The sequence below is a fragment of the Spea bombifrons genome, chromosome 7 (genome assembly GCF_027358695.1).
Source record: "Spea bombifrons isolate aSpeBom1 chromosome 7, aSpeBom1.2.pri, whole genome shotgun sequence".
Classification (NCBI taxonomy): Eukaryota; Metazoa; Chordata; class Amphibia; order Anura; family Pelobatidae; genus Spea; species Spea bombifrons.
Window position 1 is genome coordinate 39,414,810 of NC_071093.1, and position 25,258 is coordinate 39,440,067.

The 25,258-nt window shown below is 40.4% G+C and overlaps 1 protein-coding gene across 1 annotated transcript; it reads left to right on the top strand.

Moving 5' to 3' along the window:
• Positions 1–24,018, top strand: UNKL (unk like zinc finger). Its single transcript, XM_053472136.1, has 15 exons — positions 1–97; positions 1,697–1,906; positions 10,118–10,294; positions 11,446–11,579; positions 13,047–13,182; positions 13,418–13,535; positions 14,126–14,210; positions 14,576–14,742; positions 15,593–15,655; positions 16,887–17,064; positions 19,364–19,453; positions 20,460–20,690; positions 20,812–21,014; positions 21,414–21,671; positions 22,397–24,018. The coding sequence occupies exons 1-15, from the start codon at positions 33–35 to the stop codon at positions 22,550–22,552; spliced, it is 2,271 nt and encodes a 756-aa protein (XP_053328111.1). The 5' UTR covers positions 1–32; the 3' UTR covers positions 22,553–24,018.
• Positions 24,019–25,258: the final 1,240 nt, after the last annotated feature.

Consider the following 25,258-nt stretch of genomic DNA (forward strand, 5'->3'; position numbering starts at 1 on the left):
CGCGCATGCGTATAGCTTTGTTTTGACTGAAAATGCCGTCGGTTTCGAAAACGGCGCTGAGCGGCTCCCCGCAGACCGAGAAACCAACTCACTACACGTAAGTGCGGGAAAAGGACTCGACTGCCGAGCGCAATCGTGTTATTGTCCGTCACAGACCTTTTTAACAAAGAGCTGCCGTTACCCAACGGCACCCGTGATCCCAGACAGGTGGGCGCAGGTCCTTTCCGTATCGTGTCTGGTTTCTCGGTATCAGCCCGAGCCAACGAACTGAATGCTTCGCTGCGAATCGCGCTATATGCACCTCCTGCAACCACCCCTCTTTGCAGAAGCCGTTACGCCGATTGCGTAGCGTACTGCACCCTTTCCAGACCGTCGCATACGGCATGTTTGTGGCGGAACTCGCTTCTGTGGATGGCGCTGCCAGCGGCGGCTGCTCATTCCTGGACAGTCTCTCCTTTGAATAAAACCCTTTCCCTCCTTTCGAACCATTAACAGAAAACAAGCACCCTTTGCGTGCCGGGCACTTGTTGCTCGGCGCCACAGATATTTCAGGGTGCATTGTCTCTTTGTAAACAGCAGCAGACTGAAAGAATGCCGTGTCTGTCACCATCTGCCTGGGTTCCCTATGGGTTTCTCTCACAATACTTATCATTCCGTCGGTAACTATTTATTATCACACACTAAGAAGCTAGCATCGTTTCATTCTGATCACAGACCCAAAGGCTGAGGGGATTCTGAAATCGTTTTATATCAACATGGACATTCCATGAGTTTCCATGGTGATTACGCCACATTTACAACTTTGCCTCTCTGTTACCTTTTGTAGATATGCATCCATTGAGAAATTTTGAGTTTAAACCGTGTTTTTTTATACCGTTGTTGTTGCATTCTGATTTGGAATACTCATATTTTTAAGCTGTGTGGGTTCAGCCTGGGGTGGATGGGTGGACATGCCTAGTACAAAAGGGGTTAAATTTGGCGAGATCACGGTTTGCTTTTTGTGGTTTTTTTTTACGCCCCCCATTGCATCTTTATGTCCACTTGCTCCCTAACGCTACCTAGATTGTAAGCTCTTGGGGTCAGTGGCTTCCTTTCCAAATGTATACATATCTAATATACCCCAATCAAAATGTCTGTAGCCTCCTGCGCTTATTGTAACTCCCCTTTTATTATACTGTAACGTGCATTCATTGTGTTGGCTTTCAAATGCACCTCTAGCTTTAAAAGGGTTAATCGGGTACACGGAGCGATCGGATTGCGGACATTACCGTGTCCTGTCCTGTTAAGGGTTTTGGCATTTGCACGGCTCCCGGGCATGAAATTGACATTCAGTTAGTTATTAACGCAGAACATGTATGATAAATAAACATCATGTATGAGTGTAGGTTCCACTTTACACGGATTAATCATGTTATAGGGAACGTGTACATTTTGGGGCCCCCCCCCAGTGTTTCTGTTGGGTATAAAACCCAGGCTGTTTATGAGATAGGCTATCCTTTTGGGATTTAAGTATAACTGATGTAATGTGGTCTTATCGTCATGGTAACCTAGGGACTGGGCCACCCGTCAGTGGGTTCCTGTGGTTTTTATAACCCCTCCTTATAAATAACCCCCGCTGGGTGAAGGCGTCATAAGTAGTAGTAAGTGGTTTTAGGTGCTTCGAGTGTCGCGTTAACTTTCTTTATCCATGTTACAGGTATTTAAAGGAATTTAGGACGGAGCAGTGCCCGCTGTTTTTGCAGCACAAATGTACTCAGCACAGACCCTTCACCTGTTTCCACTGGCATTTCTTAAACCAACGCCGCCGCCGACCCATCCGGAGGCGCGACGGGACTTTTAACTACAGCCCCGATGTTTATTGTACAAAATACGACGAAACCACTGGAATGTGCCCGGACGGAGATGAGTAAGTGAAGCCCCATCACCCTCTACGTCCTCGCTGGTCAATTAATTGGTTATTATTTAATACTAATTAGTTGTTCATAAAAATACTTTCTTTTCGTTTACGTCTGATACAACTTGGTTACCGGTTTTATACCTTTTACTTCGGACGAAGTACAACATATAGCACCACTTGAAATATACAATAGAGATTTAAAAAATCCCGTTGCTTTTGGTGTTTCTGGATGGATTATGTTGGGAATATGTTGAATCCGAGGAATTTATTTGTAACCAATTGATGAGCTGTAGAACGTAGTGTTGCAGACGTTTGGTAAACTGGGGTAACTTGCCAGCTGCCTTTGGTGTCTCGTTAACTAAATGGAGTGCATCCCTTAAGAGAAACAACAAAGAAAACATTTATTATTAATAATAATTTTTATTATTCGTGTTTATGATTATTTTAGTTATTATACTTATAAAAATCCATTTTGCACAATTCTTAAGTTACCGACCCTTTTCCTATACAAAGTTATGCACATATATACACAGAAAGATGTATTTTTGTATTGGGTGCATAACGTAAAGGACTTTTCTCCAGGCATCATACCGGCGTTAGATAGTTTGCAAAGGAAAATAGAACTTTTATAAAATTTTAGTGATTTAAACGGTAATTTTTTGACTGCTAGAAAGGAAGAAAAGGAACTCGAGGAATGGTCCCCGGCTGCTCGTCTTCGTGGGGAGCCGCAGCACATTGCGGTGTACGATGTTCACAGATGGCAAAGGCTATTTGTTCTAAACTTCCCCTCGGGACCCCCATACTTTGCCAAATATATAATTCTCTGTTGATGTATGTAATGTAAATCATAAATATCATCTTTAATTCTGTATATATTTTTTTTTTCATCTGATGCAATAATGAAAAAGTTAAGGAGGAGAAAGTACTAAGTACTAAGCTCACGGTACCTCATGCTTCTTTATACAGGGAATAAATATTTTAGGCTTTTGACTTTTCCTCTATGCCTACAAAGACTCTGTCTCCCCGGTGGAGTTCTCAGCTCCCGCCGCTCTACGGATGGCTGTGAATGAAGCCTGTACGTCTGAGAAATGCTCGCTGGTTTATCTGCGTTATGTTTCTGCTGCATCGTGCCCTTTCCCCTTATAACAATGGTAGAAAATAGAAGCTCAATGAGTTCCTCTAGCTTTTTTTCAGTAAGAGGAGAAGGCGCTCCTTAGCCATGCTTTGCATGTGTTTGAAAATAATAGACCGAGCTGACCAGGAAGTGTCGCAGACAGAGATGTGCCAAGTTACACGTCTGCTACTCGAGCTTTAAAGGATGAAAAGTTCCCTCCTTTGCCTGCTTCGTGTTGCTGTTCATCGTATAGTCCAGATTCCATTACTGAAGAAATGAAACATCCCTCTTTTTTTCTTAGTCCGGTATTGCACCCCACTCTCACAGTTTTTTTTTTTTTTGTTTTTTTTTTTAGTAGATCTGTCCCTTAAATACATTTTCCAGTTCTGTCCACATTAAATGGTGTTTCGAGACACAGCATATGGATAAAGAACCCACCTTAGCATTATAAAGTGGGAGCGGAAGCATTGACGTCCTTTTCTCTAGATCTGCATGATTATTCCTCACCATTAAATGATCTCTATTACGTTCCTGATTGCCATTGATTGGGTCGGGCAGCATAATGTAAGAAGTGGTGAGAAGACTTGAGTGATTACATCTGCCACACGATTGTCCGGATCTCTGAACTCTAAATGTCTTTTCATGTGTGGTTGTTTTTAGAGTTTTACAAGTGTCAGACTTCCCACCATTAGAACTCAGGAGATCTTATCTGCATCCTTTTACAAACACGTCGGTCTGTGACAATGTATCTCGCTTGACATGGAGCCACCTAACGGCTCTGACGTTGCTCCCTGGAGAATCTGGGTTGATTTGGCGCTTACTGTTGTTTCAAGCTGCCTTTTTTTTGTTTTGTTTTCTTGCTGTTTATCGAAAATCATTTCCATATAAACATGTATTTAAATTATTGGATCCCTTTTTCATGGCGTGGTGCACTGCAAGCTTTTCAGTAAGGACTCTGTAGGGCAATCATTCAAGGGCTATTCTACTTCCAGTAGTGCCACCAATTGCCGACGGAGATGCGGTGCGCATCTATAGCTGACAGCTCCTGATCTCCTTGCACTCCGGTAAGTAAGTGACTATTTCTTGAAAACGTGTTCCATAGAAACAAAGAACTTGACGGCCGATAAGAACCATTCAGTCCATCTAGTCTTTGCTCGTGTGGAGACTTACTCTGGCCTTGGTCTTGTCTAAGATTCAGGAAAGCTTTATGCCTATATCATACATAAATTAAGTTTAAATTCCTTCACTGTATTGGCCTCCGCCATTTCTGCCGGGAAGCCGCTACATTTACTTTACAGAGTGAAGCGCAAATAAATGGAAGTGGGTATGTATGTGACTGCAGAATCCTGATCACACCAAGTTCCCACTTGTATTGCTCCCCTGTGAATTTCTCGTATCTGTAGGATGGAAGCCTATGAAACGAGTTGGGCTGTTGATGTCTGCAAAAAAAAAATAAAAAAAAAAAAAAAAAAGCTTTAGGCTTTGCCGGATTTTTTGGAATGAACTCAATGCGGACGCTTAGAACCTTAGAAGAAAATCCTTGTCTGTTCCTTTAAATGATTTTTGTCAGCATGTGGTAAGATACTGGTAACCTACAAACCCCCTGACAGTCAGAGGCTGGCTGAGGGTGATGACCGTCGGGAATCCAGCAGTAATTGTAGATTGGCTGACTCCGCTTTACAAAGGATGGCGTATTGACTAGTAGCAGCAATTAATTATTAACAATGCAGACTGCATCTTATCTTAATCGTTCCATTAGAGGGCCTTGGAAGACACAATTGACTGTGTTTATACTCTGATGTGTTAAGCTGGAACGAGCACATTATATGTTATCCGATTTCATTAGATTTGTTAAAATATCAAAGTAGATAAAGCAGGTTTACATTCTGACTGCGATTACTAATTTTATTTTAACCCTCAAGGTTTCCGCTGCTGTGGTTGTGAATATACCGGATAACCTCATATGAATTACATACGTGTTAATCAGAGATCATACGTGTTAATCAGCTTTTAACCTGTGCTGGTCGGCACTAGGAGAAAATTATATGTATTGGAAAAAGTGGCAGACGTGGTCGTCCGGCTTTATACCTGGCGGTATTGCAGCTGCATGGAACATGTTAAAGGAGATCGTTACAAAACAACCTGTTAACATCATTAAATTCTTTTACTTAAATGCCCTATAACATGCCTTTATGGAGGAGGGACAATTGTATCAATTTCATGTCTTGCAGCTGCCCCCAAAGGGAATGGTAACTGCATGGGATAGGCACACGGCTATCCTCAATCTACGACCAAGACTGATCAAGGTCGGGAGACCTCGACGGGCCGAATGGTTCTTATCTGCAGTCAAATTCTGCGTTTCTGAAAGGGAAGAATAATGGGGGGAAATAACCACCCGAAGAATAAGGCTAGCTGCTCCACCGTGTACAGGTAGATCTGCGAGCCTCATTGCACGGGTGTATTTAGAATGGTGGCCGGCGAAGGGTGAGATTGTGACGGGCCCGCTTCAGGAGAGCACGGATTTCCAATTCGGCTTTTAGATGATTCGTTTTGACGTGGAAATTCCACACGTCGGATATCAAATCGCTGATTACCACATAGCAATCTGGTTAATTGAACGCTGCAGCTATGAATAGGCTGTGACATATCTGGCATTCTTGTTTTTGACCCATCAATCAACCGATTACGCGCTAGTAAATAAGTAGTCCGTTCCAAAGCGTAATTCCTGAAATATCGTAAACCACAAAATGTTTAATTTTCAATCTCTGAGAAAGGAGCTGCTCTGCTTCATCAGGCGGCAGATCGTATGCTGGCTTGTTGTTAGATGCTCGCTTGTGACATTATGTTACAGCTGGCACGTACGGCTGGCTTTTCCTTACCCGACGCCGTTCTCGGCAACCAATGGGATCCTGGCCCTGACGTCATGTGGTCACGTGGCTTGGAAGTGATGGTTGTTGGCGATGGTGTCTGGCATGACACACTTGATCTGTCTTATGTTCCACAATTACATAGAGATCCATGTTACATTTGTTTTTTGTACCTTTTCCTGATTCTGCTGTATTTGTAATATAAATGGAATTTGTCACTCAAAGGGTTCCAGTGCCATGATTGGGTGCAAAGTTCAAGGTCCAGACATGTTTAATATCGGTTAATCCTGCGGGGTGTGTGTGTGTGTGTGTGTGTGTGTATATACAAGCATTATCTTTGGAGCGCTCCATACCTGTCCAAAACACGGGCGGGATAGACCCAAAAAGACAATTTTTTTGTTTTAGTTTTTTTTTGTCTTTTCTTTTGAAGCTTCCCCATTGAAGTCTGTGAAAGGAGCACTTTATTGGATTTTAGCTATTGCTTTAGAATGTTTCACCAGTGAATGACCCTCCATGCAAATAACTTGGAATATCATTGGTGTAAATCTTGCATTTTCCTTTACCAAATCCCTGTATCTATATATAATCCATACTGACCACCATTCGTGGCAGATCGGTTTCCTTGTACAGGTAAATTAGCCCCTGGCTGTTAATAATAAACATTTGCTTGTAAGTTTTTACATTTGTTTTTGTTTTTTGCCTGATCTTAGAAGCTGCTGGATCTGTGTTGGCCGCGCTTCCCCTTCTGCGCTAACCGTGTTTCATATCTCCTTCCCTATTTCTACCCGACGCATTCCAGTCCTTCCGACGGTCATACATGTGATTGGAACCGGGCTGCTTTACTCCCGACGGGTCACCCCGGTTTATCTCCATAGCTCTCCATACAGCCACCCTTGGCTTTTCTTTGAATGGGAATCAATATTTGTATTCATATTATATTAATATCAATATTATATACCTGAAAGTGCTTGAAACCAAACATGTCAGGTAGACAATCTGTTAATGTTCTGTATTCGCTGAGCTCCATGATAACATCGCCTGTTTACTTCAGGATCAGCTCTGTGGTCCTTGAGGGTGGAGATCGGTTGTTAATGTGTATCCGGTGTAGGAATCGGGATTAAACGCAAACCTTTTAACGACAAAAAAGTTTGCTAGGACCGAGTGTATTCCCCTTACTCTGGCTAATGGAAATTGTAATTAAAAAAAGATTGATGTGACGTTCTTCTGAAAATTGGCTGTTGTCCTCTTTTACAACAAAAAGTCTTTTTTTTTTTATTTTTGTGGTTATTTTTTTCTGTTAATGAAGTTGTGTGGTTTTAATCTCTACATGAGCGTTATACAAGAGAGGAGGATGATGTCCTGTCCTCGGATGGTCAGAAGTGTGACTGTGGATATTACCCCAGACCCTGGTGTTTATTAAAGGTGCTGTCCCATGTGGTATGCCGAACGATACTTTTAAACTAAATGCAGTTTTAGAAACCTTACTCACAGTACTGCTTGGTGTCCAAACCATTTGTGGAAGGAATTCTTTAGTAAATATATATATATATTTTCTTTTCTTCAGGAACACTTAATTGCCATGTGACACAAAATAGACACCGATAGGTTGTTGCAGTAGAACTGTTTCTCCTATTTGGGGGTATGATTTAGAACGGCTGGCTGCAATGACTCTAAGCGTCAGGAGTATGCAATGGCTGCTAGTCTGTTCGCTGCGTCGCGATGTGCTGCAGATTTAAGCCAGTAACAGAAACATACAAGGTATTGCAAGATTTTGAAGGAATTGCTTGCTTCTATTTTTATTTTCGCGAGCGGCGCGTTATAAGGCAATCTGCCGCCAACAGGCTAATTCTTAGTTGCTATGACAGCATTGATGTGATGAAAATAAAATGCAGACGTGTCGACACACTTACCTGTTCGCACAGATCCTTCATCCGAATTGTTTAGAATGGAGCGCACATTGATGCATTTTAATAATACAACTGCCGCAGACCAACTATAGAGTTCCTTGAAATTATATCCCCCCCCCCTTAGTGTAGCCCTTTTAGGCCATGAGGGTACAATAATAACGCATGGACTATTAAAGTAGATAAGCCCCAGTCCATAAACCTCCCCCACATCCTATATATTTACAGTGACTGCAAAGTTAAAGCAGATACCTCATCGGACCCCCGTCCTGAAAGATTGTGCTACGTTGAATATTTAAGTATTCTTCCTTAAATGACACATTTTGTAGCGCAGGTATTTTACGTTTGCCTGTACATGTTTCATGAAGTCAAACACGGTCCACGCAGCATTGACTGCAGTATGTATTTTACTGAAAATAGGGCTGGAGTGTTCAGTGTTCTGCAAACATTTAAAGGTCTATATAGTTATTTCCATGGTTCTCTTTTAACTAAGTAATTATGGTGTGGGGGGGGGGGTTCTAAAAAACCAAGAGCCTCTGCCATAAACTACAGTGCCCGCGATTGTTAATGCACATTGTTCCATAAAATGAAAGAACTGTTATGAGAAACAGAGGCGTGCAGATGATTACAGCTCTCAGTTTTAAGAGGTATAGAGCGTGAAGCATGGCCAGCAATGTGTTAATCCCGGTGCTGTTCATCGCACGGCGTGCGTGGGATTGTGTTTTTCATTCTTTTCTGCACATTTAATGTCGCTGGACAAAGAGAACTTTAAAAATGCAGCAATTTCATGCAAATTGATTCCCAGTATGTTTATTACTCTTTAAAAAAAATGTAAAAGTGCATTTGGTTAAACGCTGTTCCTGTTGTAATTAGTGTGTGTAGTGAAACAGGTTATTTCAGGAGGAAGCCTGTCTCCCCGCTTCAGATATATATATTTCTTAATACAGCAGAATGGCCTCTCAGCCACTTGTGGCCTCCCATAACAAGCATTTGCTCTAACACACTCACACACACTCACACACACTCACACACACTCACACACACACACACTAACACACGTGTTCATTCATAAAAAGCCTCACACTTCTAAACCATCACACCTCCAAGCCTTGCATTGTCCGGACGACTCTGTTTAATGAATTTTGGACCGGCTTGGGCAGTCGCCTCCTGTCGTCCGGGCCGGCCCTTCCCTGCAGCTGCCTTTGAGTAGGTGGTATGAGGAGGAAAAGAAGGGAACCGAAGGCTACGGAAGAGGAATTTCTTGTGGTTTTTTTTTTGTATATTTAATGTTTTTTTTTCTTTAGTACATGGACACTTCACAGAGACGTGCGTACACTGATTAAATGATTTCTGAGCGCTGTGAGAACAGGTTTTATGTGTGGTCTTAATTTGCTGCCAAATATGATTTGGATACAGTGGCCCTTTTGTTAATGATTTATTTATCTGATGGTGCAATGTTTATTTTACTTCTTTTGCAGAGCTATAGTAAGTTGTGTCCATAGCTATATTTGGAGATGAAGGAAAGGATATCAACAGAATCAACATAGTAATTTTGTTTTAAAGCTACAAGAGGTAGTTGCAGTATGTTATAGCGGGCCTGTCACTTAAGTAATCAATTTGTGCCGCATTCATTTTCTTAAAACCCAACTTTATTATGCATTTCTTGTGCTATATTATACCGAGCTCTTTAAAAAAATGCAAAACTTTATAAAAATAATAAAAAATCTGTATTCATGTGTCTGGAGGGAGGGGGGCACTTGCCCTGGAAAATTAAAGAGGAGAAGCAGCAGCAAGGAAGAGAAAAAGCTTGTATTTAGTTCTGTACACCCCCTGCTGTCAGAGTGGTTTGGTCTGCTCTCTTCCTCCCCCTCTAGCTGGTCTCCTCCCCTTCACTCTGGCAGCTGCTCCTTACAGGCACAGAGTTCCCAGTTTGCAGGCTGCAGACACAAGGTCGTTTATGTTAAACATATATTGCAGCCAGGGTTTATTGAATGTCCTTCCCATGACTCTTTAGTGTCTTTAGTATCTTGTGTCTTTATCCCCCTCAGCCTGGATGTAGTAGGGCACATTTTACGTCCCCAGAGTTTTGTTAGTGATCTATCATTTATAAGTACAGATGGAGAATTATGCCCCAAAGTAAATTCCAGTTCTAGTTTTTGACACATGCGATGCGAAAAGAAACAGAATGTATGTTTTCCATGCTTAACTTTGGAACGCTGGGTCTGGAGCGATGCTCCCTGTGCTGCGTTTAGTTACCATGTGATCTCTGTGCCCGACCTTATTGTTAATATAAAATAACGCAGCTGCCGGCAAGTAATTTTTCTCTGTTAAACAGTTGTCCATATTTGCATCGGACGACAGGAGACACGGAAAGAAAGTATCATTTGCGATATTACAAGACCGGTACTTGTATTCACGAAACAGATGCTCGAGGGCATTGTGCGAAGAATGGACCTCATTGTGCCTTTGCCCACGGTCCTCACGACCTTAGACCTCCTGTCTACGATATAAGGTAAGACTTTTTTCCTTCCAAAATATATATTAATAATACTATATTAGATTTGTATTATGTATGATGTATATGTATAAAAAATGCATCAGGGAAACCCTGTCCGTTTACAGTAACCTGTGCTGTACTCTCTATTGGATTGGTAGGTTTGCAAAAAGAAAGTACGGTAATTAAATGTTTCAGTAGAAAGATTGTGAAGCCCGTGCCTAATTAAGCTTGGAGTCTGGATATTTTAATGGGGAATCTTCCGTTCCCACAGCGGTTATGGTTTTAAAATACGTTAGAAAGGCCGTTAGAAACGGTTTTAGGAGCAGGAACACCTCCAGCGCATTGCGGTTCCTTATCTGGACCTGGAGCTCCTGTCCTGACTTGTCACTGACTGTATCTAATAGCAGTTTATGCCATAGAGATGCACAGGTTGACTCTTCTGCTGTATCCATATGGTATATACATCTTTATAGAGCACGTTTGAGACCTCATTTGGAACCTCTGTGGACATAATCTGGCCCTCTGACCAACCCGTCCTCTTATATTGTATGTAAGCGTGTAATGCGTTGGAGTATAATCGGGGCTTTATATGTTTCTGGACAATCCAGCTGTTGTGTGCAATGTTTTATGTAATGCATGGAAGTGTTTAAAATGAGCGAGAGATTTTTGTGTAGTCGGTGCATCTGGTTTCCTTGCACTTTCCAAGAGCTTTATTTTTAGGCGATGAAACTGGAATCGTAACAAGTTCTTGCTTCTTCCGCCTGTCAGTTTTTAAAACTTCTTGAACAAAAGCTTAGGAACCATGTTTCTTCTCTTGGGGGCAGGGGTAATTATGCATTTTTTTTACTAGTATGGAAAACCTAACTTTTAACAGGAAAAATGCATAATCCACCCCCCTACCCCAAAATGACAAAAACTGGATTTTTTATGGTCAATCTGATAAAAAGCACATGTATGGATTACGCCTCTATATGAAGCCGTCCAGCTCTCCATGATGTAGGAAGTAGAAGCTCTCCAAAGGTTTTAATTGTAAATCTGTAAAGGCACGTGACACGCAAAGTAACTTGATCGTTTATTAAAATGATATAAACATTCCTTAATATTTGGTTGTAAGGAAAGCTGTTCCTGAAAGCGAGTACCTTAACGAACTCATATGTTTAACGCAGGGAAATCCAGGCTCAGGAAGCCTTACAGAACGGACAGCTTGGAAGCGGCGACGGAATCCATGACCTGCAGCCAGGAGTGTTGGCTAGCCAAGCGATGATTGAAAAAATACTAACCGAGGATCCCAGATGGCAAGGTAATGAAAAATCTCTGAACAAGTACCATTCGCTGAATAGGTGACGTGACCAGAAACATAATGAGACATAACGACATCCAATTAAATTAACCCACTCTTCTGGTGCTCCTTCTAAGGGGACTAGTCGGGTAAGTGGCTTTTATTGGAGTGCCACGTCTTCTTAAGCCACCAAGAGGATGGGTTCCTTTCTTAATGGTTTAAAAAATTAACTGCTCACCTTCAGAAGGAATACAACCTTTTGAACTACAGTTTACACCACGTTGGCTTTTGTGCCAGACAAGAGATTTTTGGGAATTGGACTGATCTCACTGTAGAAATATGAATGTGACATTTTTATGTGGATTGCAGGTGCTTGAAACGACCCACAAGTGTTTATTATGTGAATAAATAAAGTGTTTTGGAATATACTTTAGGATTGGATTTAACAGACCTGGAGGTTGTTGCCAAACGGCATAATGCAGCTGAGACTTATTTAGCTTTAGCCTTTACACACAGAACAGCAGACACAAGGTTTGGTTATTTGGTTTTGTTGAGCCAAATACATACAATAATGGAATCATCGCAATCCTGTATATGAGGCGCTGTAATAATTCTATATGATTGTATTCAAGTTTTTCCAAACTCACAATTATCCAACTTAAGATAAAAAAGGGATTCTTATTGTAAATGCTTGTGCTGGGTTATATTGAGGTGTGAATGGATAGTGCCACCTGCTGGACAGCCCATGACGTGTTTATGACGTGTTTATTTGCCTCGTTAAAATCTCCCTTATTACAAGTGTGTTTTTCTTATTTGATTTATTAGAAACTTCCAGGGTTCAAAACATGCATATATCGATTTGTTGGTTTATAAACTTATTACATTTGTGTCTGTCTATATACATTATATAAACGCTACAGTTCAAGTGTTTGGAGTCACCATTAAAATAGCTTTAAATGGATCAGAAATCCAGCACACATGGGGTTAATGTTGTAAATGATTATTGTAATTGGAAACGGCTGATTTTTAATGGAATATCTTCATAGCCGTACAGAGGCCCTTTATCACTCCCATCACTCCTGTGTTCGCTAATCCAAGCTTAAGTTTTATAATATATTTATAGAACAACACAACGCATTATCATAATTGCATTCGGTTTCTTATTCGTAACTCAATCCTTAAGAAAACCAGGGACTCGACAATGTGAAATCGGTCTGTCTGTGTTGCTAATTTATCTATATAGGTGCACTGACTATAAAGAATGTACTACATTTTGTGTAGTGAAATCTCTCTCATAGTAATGTTACAGATATATACATCACGTTACCCTATCCCTATCACAGGATGTATACGAAATTTGTTCTTTTCATCGATGTGTGGATGTAATAATCGGTAGAGGATGAACAAAAACTTATTTGAAAGTATTCATGATTGAGGTGGTAGATGTCATTTGATGAAAAACCTATTGTTTTTTTCTTCTCCCTCCAGATACAAACTTTGTGTTGGCCAGCTACAAAACAGAGCAATGTACTAAACCGCCCAGATTGTGCCGGCAAGGATACGCCTGTCCGCATTATCACAACAGCCGAGATCGAAGGCGCAATCCTCGGAAATTTAAATATAGGTACATGAAAATGGAGGAACCCCAGGAACGCTAAGTACATGGAATATATCCATCTAGCCTACAGCTTTATGCTGCGTAACATTCAGAACGGTCCCTTATCTCACTAGAAGCCCAAATGCTCCCGGTCCGTGAGAGTCTGAAACGGCTCTGATGTTACAACCATCATTCAGTGGGTGTTCTTTCTGTTTCTGAAGTTTTTTCCCCTTATTTATAAGTAATGTCCTTTTCTTTAAAGATCTACTCCATGTCCAAGTGTCAAACATGGCGACGAGTGGGGCGAGCCTTCGAAGTGTGACAGTGGTGACAATTGCCAGTACTGTCATTCCCGCACAGAGCAACAGTTCCATCCAGAGGTAGGCCAGGCCGTGGCCTCTCGGGGATATCGGACGATGTGTCTGTAACCAGACTTTACGGACTACACCCTGTGTATTTTATTGGGTTTATTTAGTGTTTGAGATTGTATTCCGCGTTTTGTTAAAATGTATTTAGAGTCATTGGTGTAGAAACCGAGGTGAATGGAAGGGAACCAAGCGTTCTCCTAGGAGAACCACTGTGTTCGTTTTAATACGAGATGAGGAGCAATATATGTCCACCCCCCATGGGTTCCTACATCTGTGTCTGGTCCATAGTTACGTTATACCATTGCTGTAAGATATCGGTGGGTCTGTGTGCACGCGTGTGTGGATATATATAATATTGAATAATGATATATATAATAATTAATATATATATTCTTTATATCACACTCCCTCCTCTACAATTATTTTTTCCCAGGAATACACTTCATTCTCCTGCATTTAGCAAAATTATTTGCTGTATAACAAGCACAGGCGTATTATAGTATTTCCACATACGTTGTTTTTTTTTTTTTTTTTTATCTATCAACAATTGCGGCACTACGGTGTTCTGTAGCCTCATACTTGTTGTTTAATGTCTTCTTTAGATCTACAAATCTACCAAATGCAATGACATGAGACAAACCGGTTACTGTCCACGAGGTCCCTTTTGTGCATTTGCACATGTTGAACGTAAGTAATTCATTATACCAGGACCGGGCTCGTTTACGTCCACCAGATGTAATATGTATGGTTGGCTGAGCATGATGGGTGGGCCAGTCAATCGGCACCCGCCTAGGGAGGACTTGCTGTCTTCTTTCCATGTTTGCTTCAGGGAGGTGAATTTCTTTTTGTCTCGCTTTTAACGTAAACCTGTCGCAAACAGTAAACCTTGTTAATATCTATCAAAAACTTTATTTTAATAATAGATTTTAAGCTAGCTGCAGGGTAACTTACTTCTTTATAGGCATTTGAGGCAGACGTCCAGTCTTACGCCTATTTGGTGATACCTGCAATATCTATAATTGTACTTTTTTGTTTTTCTCTCCCGTTTTAAGGCATTCCCTCTGCAGAGGAAGCCATGAATGTCATGATGCAGTCAGGCTGTCATTTGAAGCAAGGCCATTCACTTTATTCTATGGACAGTTTAGGCCTTTCCAGCGACTGGAACAACGCCCTGAGCTGTACAAACAATATCATGAACCAGAATGAACAAACAGTCAATGTAAGCATTTCGGTGACATCATAGCGTTTAGCGTTGCAGGAGTATCCGTGATGTAATCTGTAGTGCTATTCCTACTGTGGATTTTTCTCAATGGTGGTTTAGACCAAATTCCAAACTTTGCAGCGGAATCGCTTTTTAAGTAAACAAACGTTCAGACAAAATACAACCCCCGCAAAGCTTAACCGGTTTTTGCCCGGCTGAGAATTATTATTGACGTTTGATGGTCGCAAATACCAAGCTAGCCCGCGATATGTTGCAAAGTGGGCTAACAAATCTTTCCAAATACCACTTTGCTTCAATGTCATTTCCTTCCTTAATTGCAGAGACCAGCAATTCCCTTTTACAAGGAACACATTAGGAGATTGGGGGTCTGTGTCTCTCTCGCTTCTTCAAATATCCTGTTTCTTTTGTTTTAAAAGCATTTCAAACCTTTTTGCTTAGCCCTGGTTATGTATTATGAAGGGCCAGCTCAGTGGAATACACTATTAAAGGGACACTCCAGCCATCATATACACGTTAATGCATATGATAACTGTGTGTCCCTTTTATATTTTGTGACGTTTGCTGTGCAGGATATCACGTAATTTACCGCCAGTCCGCTACAGAGCTGGCTCTGCATACTATGGGCCAGAAGGGGCCTGGGTCAGCAGGAGAATCTGGAGTGGGTGGCATGGCCACCAGCCCATCTTCATGCAAAGTGTCATGGGTCCATTTTTTTACATTTTTTTTTTCTAAATAACAAAATATACATAAAAATCTCAAACAAAGTTTTATTCCTTTTACAGGGACTCGCCGTACCATCCCTCTCAGTTTACAAGCTTCCTTAACGGAATTTCTTTTGCTTTTGTAGGCAAAACACAAGTGCCTGTCACTGGATAATAATCATAAAGGAAACGATCAAGACAATAAACAGGTATGATAAAACCACTCGTGCTCCCTGTGCCCCATTTCAGCAGCTTTATCCTGCGGCTAAAGCATACGTTAAATATTTGAAGTATAAGCATCGTGTCTGGATTTCGGGTGTATAGAAGCTGCTCGTACTTGGATCTGCGAGTTGGAAACTTGCGCTGTGTAGTGATCGCTGTCAATGGGCATTTCTTGCTTTGTACGGTGACACCCATACAATATTAAAGATCTGTGTCCATAAAAAAATATTAAAAAAATGGAAAGTTTGTTATTAAAATATTTCGTTTTCCTAACATTACAAAAATAGAGGATCTCACACTCACACTCTCTCCCTCACTCTCTCTCGCTCTCCCTCTCTCTCTCCGTTCCTTACACTTATGTGTAAACTTCCAACTCGCAAGCAAGTGTTGTACTATTGTTTACCATATTAAATCCGAACCCTATATCCAATTAAAGTGCTTTGAATCCTCCACACTATAAAACATTTGGGGTTCAATCCAAAAAACATAACCGTTTATATGTTTGTTTTTTTAAATCTGTTTTCCGTAAATACAATCAATATAATGACACATGAACTCTAAAGCATATAAACATTTACCTGCATGCACCCCCTTCCTGGAGCACACATCCCCCCTGTAAATCTTTGTAACCTCCTCCTGACAGCGTGCTTAGTAATGAAGCTATTTTTTTAATATTTCAAATTCCTCACAGCTGCTTAGTAGTTAAAAAAAAAAAAAAAAAAAAGGGTCAGTTTTATTCTAAATACATGCAGTATAAATGTTTACATCAGTTTAATGTTTCTTCTATTTTGTTGTTTAAACCTTGACATATTGAAGGTGCTGTTCCACTTGGATTAAATGTATTAACCATATAAACCTTGGCAATAGCCTATCAATGACTGCTTATGTGTCACATGACAATTAAGCATTCCCTGTAAAATTCCAAACAAAATTTTGTACCGTCAAATTATTTTTGGGATGAAACTGGACGTTTAACAGCGCTAGCAGCTAATGCTACGTTTAGTTATGAGAATGGATAATAATATAACAACGTTTAATCCATTTAGCATTTTAGGTGGAGCAGCACCTTTACGTAAGAATGCTGAGAACATCCTGATTTTAGCTTGCATTGATATAAAAGCATAGATGAGCAAACAACAGTTACTGTTTTCTTTATCTTTTTATTTCATATGCCAAAATATGCATCTACTTATTTCATTTATATATGTTTTTAAACAGAGCCATCTCAGTGTTTTTTCAGTGGTAAATCCACTGGCTTCCAGTATAACCTCCAGTATAACTTCTAGTCTGGCATCCAGTATTGGTTCAGATAGTTCATCCCCTACTGCGCTATCAAGTGTTAATTCCAAAGCACCCCCATTCTACCCTGCTAGTAATACAGTTGAATCAGTAATAGGTAAGCCTTTTTATGTTTTGTGTCTATACTGTAAAAATACAGTTGGGCCACTTTTTTGATGATTTATTTTGTTTTATTTTTTTCTATATATTTTTTTTAAAAGTTGTATTGCTATTTAACTATTTGGAATGCTTTACAATGGAGTAATCCGATTACACGCTAAAATATAGTAACGCTGGAAAAATGAAACCTTTTTATATATGGCGGTGACATTGCATGACTCGTGTGACGTTGGGCCAAAAAAGGGCCTTTTGCTACGTTCAGAGAAAACGTAGTATTTTTTGGCTGGCGTTGACGTTTTAGGTGTTATGTGGATTTCAGGAAAGCTTTTGTAAAGGGACTGGACCAAAAATAATGTTTGTGTCGCAAAATGATACACTGCGTAAAAAGCATACAAGGCATAGACATTCAGATTCCTGGGTTGCTGTTGGAATAATGACCATTAAGTACACCTGGTGTCGCCCGTGAACTGCTGGCTGTAAACTATCACTTATTTATCTTAGTTTAAAGGAAAGCAAAACACATAGACACATGCACTTGAATACACATTAATAATGAAGGTCACATTATTTTATACATTGTATCCCTTTAAATGGTCCTTCTCTGTAGGGACAGGAGCTGGGCAGGTTAAAGCAGCAGCACCTGCGCTTATCTGTAAAGGTGGGCGGAAGCTGCAGCGTGCGAGTGCCCTTTAATGCCTAGCAGGGCATGACAGGCAGCTGATTCGGCTCCAGGGGTCACATGATCGGCAGCCGCTGCGATTAGCCGACTCTTCTAGGAGAATTCTCAGTAGAATGTGTGAGCCGAGCCGGGACTGCGGGCGGTGAGTCAGCACTTACCCGGCTGGGAAGCAGGTCCGACACGCTGGCTCTATCCCTTTAAAATAAAAGACGAGACGAGGTATTATTATTCCATTCGTTACATTTCCAGATGCATTACCTTCTGCCGCTGTTTGTTAGTTTTAATGCTGTGCTATAGCAGGGAGGTATTTAATGTCAGTGGATGCCAATAGTGGCGTTATTGGCAACTGGGCAGCTTTTTAACTTTCCCAGGCAATTTATCTTTATTTCTGTTAGTGCATAGGTGCATGCGCGTATGTATGTGGGAATGCCAGCATCTGAAGGTACAACACCGACCAGGGCTGAATACATCGGGTAGGCAGAGGAAGAGGAGAATGGATTCTTCACTCCTGCCACTGAAGGGGTTAATTTAGTCAGCCGCACCACAGGCTTTCTTCACTGCTGTCTAAATTCCCTAGATCACCTTCCAGTGTGTCGGGGGATATCTGATCTGCCGTAAGACCCAGCTGCAGGAGGGATGCCTATCCGCTGGAGGCTCTTCAGGGGCAATTTGTCTGTTTTTCACCAAGACGTTAGGGAGCAGCTTCTTGTAACGCGTTACTAGCTGGCATCTGTGATTCTGCTGCCTCTCTATCCTAATATCATAATATTTTTTATGTTCAGCAGCATGGAAGACACGCTTCCACGAGATTGAAATGTAAATTTATTTTTATTTTTTGCACAAAATAAAATTCAGATATTAGTTTGCTATACTGACGTTGCCGCTGAAATCTCAAGGTTTTTAGGGAATTATTCCTTGGCCTCGCAACAGACGCGCTACTAAAACTACAATTTCTTAATGATTGTCGTCGGCAATTTGAATACTTCGTGGAAAGAAGTCACACTCTGTCATGCCTGTCAATGCCATCTATACGCTAGAATTTTATAACAAAAATCATACTACCAAAATCTCCAATTTTTAAATATTCCTTAATACTAAAAAGAAAATTATTAACCAAATCACAATAATATCTAGAATCAGGATTTTTATGGGGGAAAAATTGCATAAAGAATGGGCTGAACTAGAATTAATTATAGTTTTCTAGTATTATTTCAATAATTATGAATGTTTATTTTTATCGTTTCCAAATTTGTCCTGTAAGGGCATAGTGTAAGCGATGACTAATTAATACTATTTATATTGGGAAGTAAATACATATGTGTGGCTGATATTTACAAATTGCTTTTTAGATTATTAACAAATTCAAATTATCATTGTGCTTTTGTGTACCCAAATTGTTGATTTTCAAGTCGCCCATGAGCTCTAATCCCGTTCCTATTTAACATCGTAAAATCGTCTGTCTTAAACGTTAATAGAAGTCCAGCGTTTTCTTACAGCGGTTCTGCGACCTTTCTATCCCTTAAGATAATTACCTCTTGATAGCACTGTAATAATCTGGATCATTTTCTTTATTATTACAGAGTGGAAATGTCATGTAACGGGATATTTTCTTTGACAGGTTCTGCCCTGGATCTTCATTTTAGCAATATAAATGTTTCTGTAGATAAAGACTTGGAAGACGCGGATAATAGTGACATTGGATTCTCAAGTAAGTGTCCCTGCTTATTTTTAATCAAAGCCCCTTTAGGTCGCTTAACGTTTATAGAACTCCATATTTGGAATGTTGATGAGAGATGGAATCGTGAATTCAGAATCAAACGCTTCCCGTTGCTTTGAGTGGAGCGTTGGTTTGACGCTTTACGTGGTAGAAGTTGTACAGATACACACGTTGGGACGTATTTATGAAGAATGGTTCTGTTACGGATCACTTTATAATGGTGATACGCGGGGTTACATTTAAAACGTCATTTTGGTGCAAGGTTTGGAAAGTAGTCTTATCACAGCAACCAATGTGATGGTCTGATGTACAGGGACATTTCAATGGTTTCCATGGTGATTGCTCCACTTTTAGAACCAGAATATCACTTCCCAAATGTGCTGCCCTGCAGTGCAGTGAGCTGTATAACTAATACCGATTGAGTTTATACATTCTACATACTGCAGGGCAGCACTTTGCCTGTGGCAGCCAGCAATACGTGCAAATTATATACGACCTGGAAGAATTCGGCAATGCAGTCACCCTTATTCTCTGTGGAGATTTGTGGTAGTTGGAGTAACATGTGAGCTGCATTCAGATGAGGAAATTCATTAAGAATTAAGAATACATTATAAGGGGCTATCCAAGGCAGGTGTCTCCAGCAAGAAGGGATGACTTTGTCTTAATTTAAGTCATTATGCTGATGTTTTCATTATTATAAGATTATATCTATGTGACCAAGTCTTTATGTACCATTAAATTAACCTTTAAGCAAAAATAGTGTGACTGCACGGAGTTTTAAAGGAAAAGAGAAGAGGTAAAGGATTAGAAGCAAAAAGGGGGTAAAATATTGAAATATTGAGGCTATGTATTTTCTTAAAAAAGAAAAACAAACCAACAAAAACGCAAAACAAAATATTTCAAATGGAAAAAATAGTTCCAGCGCCTACAAATAACTTAATTTTGTATGCAGGTCATTTTATATTTGGTTCCTATTTTTTCCCCGTTTCCTCCTTAGGTCAGAGGTTATTAGGAAGCTCGGCTCCTGTCAATATACCTGGTTCTCTGGCTCGCTCCTCTTCCCTCCATTCGTCGTCCTCTCTTTCGACCTCCCCTCTGAGTTCTCTGTCCCAGTCGTTGTCCCAGTCTTACCTGGCATCCAGTATGGCTCCCCGCCAGCAGCCGGCTCAGTCCGTGAAATCAGACCATGGCGTCTTAGGCACATCTACCACGTCTCACAACTCTCTAGGTAGGTTTGTCTGTACGCGAGGAAGCATTACATACATAAATGATAATATCGTGCTAGCAACGTTAGTCGCTGGTTTTGGTTTTTCCCTCTCACCTTTTTGCTTCTGTCGTCTGATGGACAGGCTTAAATGGAGTGACGGGCAGCATATGGGACTTTGTCAGCGGGAGTTTCTCCCCGAGTCCGTCACCAGTGTTCAGCAGTGGAACAACTCCCTCTGCCAGTACGAGCTCAAACGGAAACGAGCTTTCCCGTGTCAGGAGAGAGCTTGATGAAGCAAAGAGGAAGATAAAAAGATGGGAAGACTCGTGGCAACAAGTCAAGCAGGTAAACTACCCATTGTACAGCGCTACGGAATTTGATGGCGCTATATAAAACAATAAATAATAATAATCAACCACCAGCTGTTGGGCTGAAATTGTTTAGAGAAATAAAACTATTTACTGTGTTTGCCATGTGCATTGTGTTTATATAAATCTACATATCACGGATCTCTGGAAATGTTCTTGAAAACGTAACTGTTTATAACGTATTGTTTGCCTTTTGACAACTGTGTTTGGGCAGAGTAAGCAAAATACCATTTCCAAACCCAACTCACATGGCTAAGTCCGTGTTTACCCTCAGAGCAACGTTTACATTTGTCTTTCATCCGCTTTGCCTTTTAACCCATTGTGGAAAAGCACGTTGAGTGCTGTCTTATATGTATCTCTGAATGCCCCCCTGTAGGCATGTGATGCATGGCAGAAAGAAGCGCAAGAATCAAAGAGGCGAGCAAAAGAAGCCGACGCGGACAGGCAGTTGGCGCTCATGCAGAAGGAGGAGGTGGAAGTCAAGCTGCAGAAGCTCCAAGAAGACTTTGAGGTCTTGCGCATCTCTCCTCAGTTTTCCTTGACAATGAACTCTGGGGACGTAGAGAAACTCCCTTTACCAAAGCTACAGTCTTTGAAAAGTCAACTTCGCTCTGACTTGGAAACAGTCGAAGGGGTAAGGGAGGAGAGTTTGTTTTTGTAGATGTTCTCCTTTAGGTGATTATCACAGCACAATACAGCCAGGTTCATCCATCCTTAAGGTCAAACATGATGGCCTCCTAATGCCAAGCTGCAGCTAGCCGATGTGCTATTATGGAAGCGGGACAGCATAACAAGCGTTCTCTAAGACACCTCGGGGACAATGGCTGTTGACTCGCACACCCGAGCCAGAAGTTGCCTTTCTCATGTCTTTATAGAAGTATCACTGGGCTTAATAAAAGGGGAGAATACAAATGTAACTAAATTGAAGGCACAAGGGGAAGGAGAATTAAACGTATAATTTATTTGGAGTGCAGGCTGCATTGACTTTGACATCTTGCACCCTTTTTTGTTGGTTCCTCTTTAACCATAAACATGGCATTTGGAGGAACTTGTCTGGAGATACACCAGAGATTAATGATCCAAATAATGAGAGTTGTAGATGTTTTGGGTTCAAGGCAGATGGATCGGTTGTTCTGAAGACCTTCGCCGACCCGAAACCTGTTTAGGCCAGGTGTGTTTGCGGCTCATCCGGCCGTAGATGTTGGATCTCGGCTTTTAATACATTTGGTGAATGAAAAACCATTTAAGGAAAGCGTACTACTGATCTTCAGCATCTAAGCTTAAGATGTCCCTCTATGTATTATGTTAGCTGGTGCCGAAACTCTTACTTGACCTGCTTGTTGCTTTTTTTCCTCCCAGGTAATTTTCCAGCTTCGCTCCCAGAAATGTGTCATCTGCCACGAACAAGATAGAAGTGCAGTCGTACAGCTCTGCCAGCATTATGTACTATGTGAGCAGTGCGCTTCTAGCAAACCAGAATGTCCTTACTGCAAGACCAAAAGAATCAAGTGGTGATAACACCGTTTTACGCAGCTATGTATCAACCCCCCCCTCCGCTGAGAAACTCATGTATCATGTAATCAAACGAAATATTGCATTCTAGGTCTTAGTATCTCTTATAGAAGATAGAAACAATAGTTGAAAAATGTATCTCTTAAAAGTGACAGACTGATCTCTGCTGTCCAGAGAGACACCAAGGATTTTCTGTTTCAAATATATCGGTTCACTAGGGCTTTCTAAATCAGTTGAATTCAACGTAATTTATTACTTTCATGCGTCTGACGTTCCTAGTACTTTAACATCAATATATTTCTCGAATGGAGTTCAGCCTGGGCATGTGACAAGCCAAAAATTATATTTCCGATTGTCTACAATGTGAATAAGAGGTGGACGAAATGGGCACTGGCACGGTACGAGCGGAATTAGGTGAGCCAAACGCTAGTCCAGTAAGCTGACCTGGATGAGGAGCATTTGGAGCACGGCATAGACGAGCGACGGGAGAAGATGCGTTGGCCAGCTGAGCTCTGACTTCAGCTACTCCTCTCCTGATCGGCAAGGCCAGACTATATGTTGGACTTAAGCCTGCGCAGGCTTCCTCGCCTCTACATGTTGTATTTGTCTGTTCAGTAAGACTGCTGATACGCCTAAAAAAGAAGCCAAACTTTGAAACTGTTTTTACATGCATTTAAAAAAATCTGTTTGTGTTGCAGCCGTGTTATTAACACCTAGGTGATCACAAGAAACAAGGGGGCTTCTTCGCTAGACCTTGAGTTGTAGGCGAGTTGCTCCCAGCCCAGTCCTCAAGGCACGTCAGGTTTTATGAATCTCCCGGCTGGAATAGAAAGTGGAAATGATTAAGTCCTTCCCTGTTAGTGTGTCTTGAGGACTGGAGATGCAGTTCTAGACATCGATAATCGATGGTTTTTCTTTACCTAAACCAGCTTGATTGCAGATTCTCGGAAGCACTGAAATGCACACTAAATTCCACATTTGTTGGCATTATCAGTTAAAATTAACCTTAAAAAAGCTTTTCAGGAAGAGCGTGCCTGTGTGCATCACCTTCGTGCACTGGAAGGCAATGTGCTTTATGTCGGGTGTTGGCTGTATAGGGTATCGCTATAAGCCTTCCAGAATATGGATATAAAGGCTGGTCCTGTAATACACATAGGATTATGCCTTTTTTAATGAAATATGCTCATTTCTTTACAGAAATTCCCGAACTTGCCTTATGATGACATCTTTCACCATGTCATGCCTGCAAGTAAACCCCCTCTAAATTGTTGTTTTGCTACACTAAATGTATGAAGTAGCTGTTAAACTTGCCCAAAAGCCAGCAATCTTATATTCTACTATTCCCTAGGCAACAAGGAGAAAAATGTAAAGAAAAAAAAAAAAAGCTGGCAGGAAGATATATCAACCGTTTCTTTTATAGCATGTATAGAAGATACCACAATTTATATTTACCCTCTATTGCTTCTTTATGAATATATATAATATATATATTATAAATGGGCAAATATGGATTGGAAACCACTTCTTTAAATAGAACAAGAGGCTTGCCTGTGGAATACTACACAAATAACCCCGTACGATTCAGTTAGCACTTAACCAGAACCTTTTCTTATCGAAAGAAAGAACCTCGTATACAATCCTTATCTGAATGAACAATCTCAACGACGTATCAAAGTATCCCTGGCAGATGTAGGCTTACATACGTACAAACTCCTTTAGGGGAGAAATGAGTGTCTGGCGACAGACGGCTTCATCTACATCCTGCTTGCGGAGAGAGAATTTCTCGGTTTATGTACATTATGGTGCTTCGTGTGAAAGCAATGTTAAGCAAATAGCTCGTGAGCTTGGAATCGGTCTAGCACTATTTCTTAACTAGGTTGTTTTGAAGAATTTTTTTTTTCTTTCTTGTAAAAGCACTTTGTTAACCAGGGATTTTGTTTATAGATTATTATAAATTGCTTTATGCTGCTTTTTAGACTTTTTTTTAATATGCGATAATATTGAGCTTTTTTTTTTTTTTGTGTACTGTGAACTGAAAGATTTCATGTCAGTTTTATTACTGTTAAAAATTAGTGTAGTAAATTTATTGTTAGGTTTTCATATGCTGAATTTAGTATTTTATTAAATGAACCGTATATATATATATATTAGTGGTAAAAAAAAAAAAAAAAGGCTTAGGATTTTTACAGTTTTCAAGTAAGTGCAAACTAATAGTATTTATAATTATAACCAGCAAATTGATTGCTAATGAGAAGGCACATATTTACAATACTTTTGAGCATTAAAAAAAAAATCATTCTATTGAAGGAACCATTTTTTATAATTTTATTTAGATTTTTTTTTCCTTAAACCTATTTTGCTGTTTATGGCGTATCTGTTATAGTATGTGTACAATTTTAATAGCTTTTTTCATAAACTCATAATTTATGTGAATCCTAACCTCATGATATCATGCATTTGTAAGCTCTTTAAAGATGTGAAATGAGGTCACATGGCCACTTTTCAAGTGCCTATGCCTTATAGCAGTTAAACCTTTAGTTACATAATGAATTAAGTCTGGCTTTTGTTTTCAGCCTTTTGTTATTTTTATTTTTATTTCTCATTTATTGTGGGCATGCTTGAATAATTGGAAATTAATATCGAATTGATATTTTAGTAGCCAATAAAAAATTCTGATGCAAAAATAAAATAAAATTTACAAATTACAAC

Excerpts from the sequence above, each read along its gene's own strand:
- UNKL (XM_053472136.1), top strand. The coding sequence starts at position 33 with ATGCCGTCGGTTTCGAAAACGGCGCTGAGCGGCTCCCCGCAGACCGAG. Across the intron at positions 10,295-11,445 it reads CCTCCTGTCTACGATATAAG|GGAAATCCAGGCTCAGGAAG; the intron begins GTAAGACTTTTT and ends TGTTTAACGCAG. Across the intron at positions 15,656-16,886 it reads ACGATCAAGACAATAAACAG|AGCCATCTCAGTGTTTTTTC; the intron begins GTATGATAAAAC and ends GTTTTTAAACAG.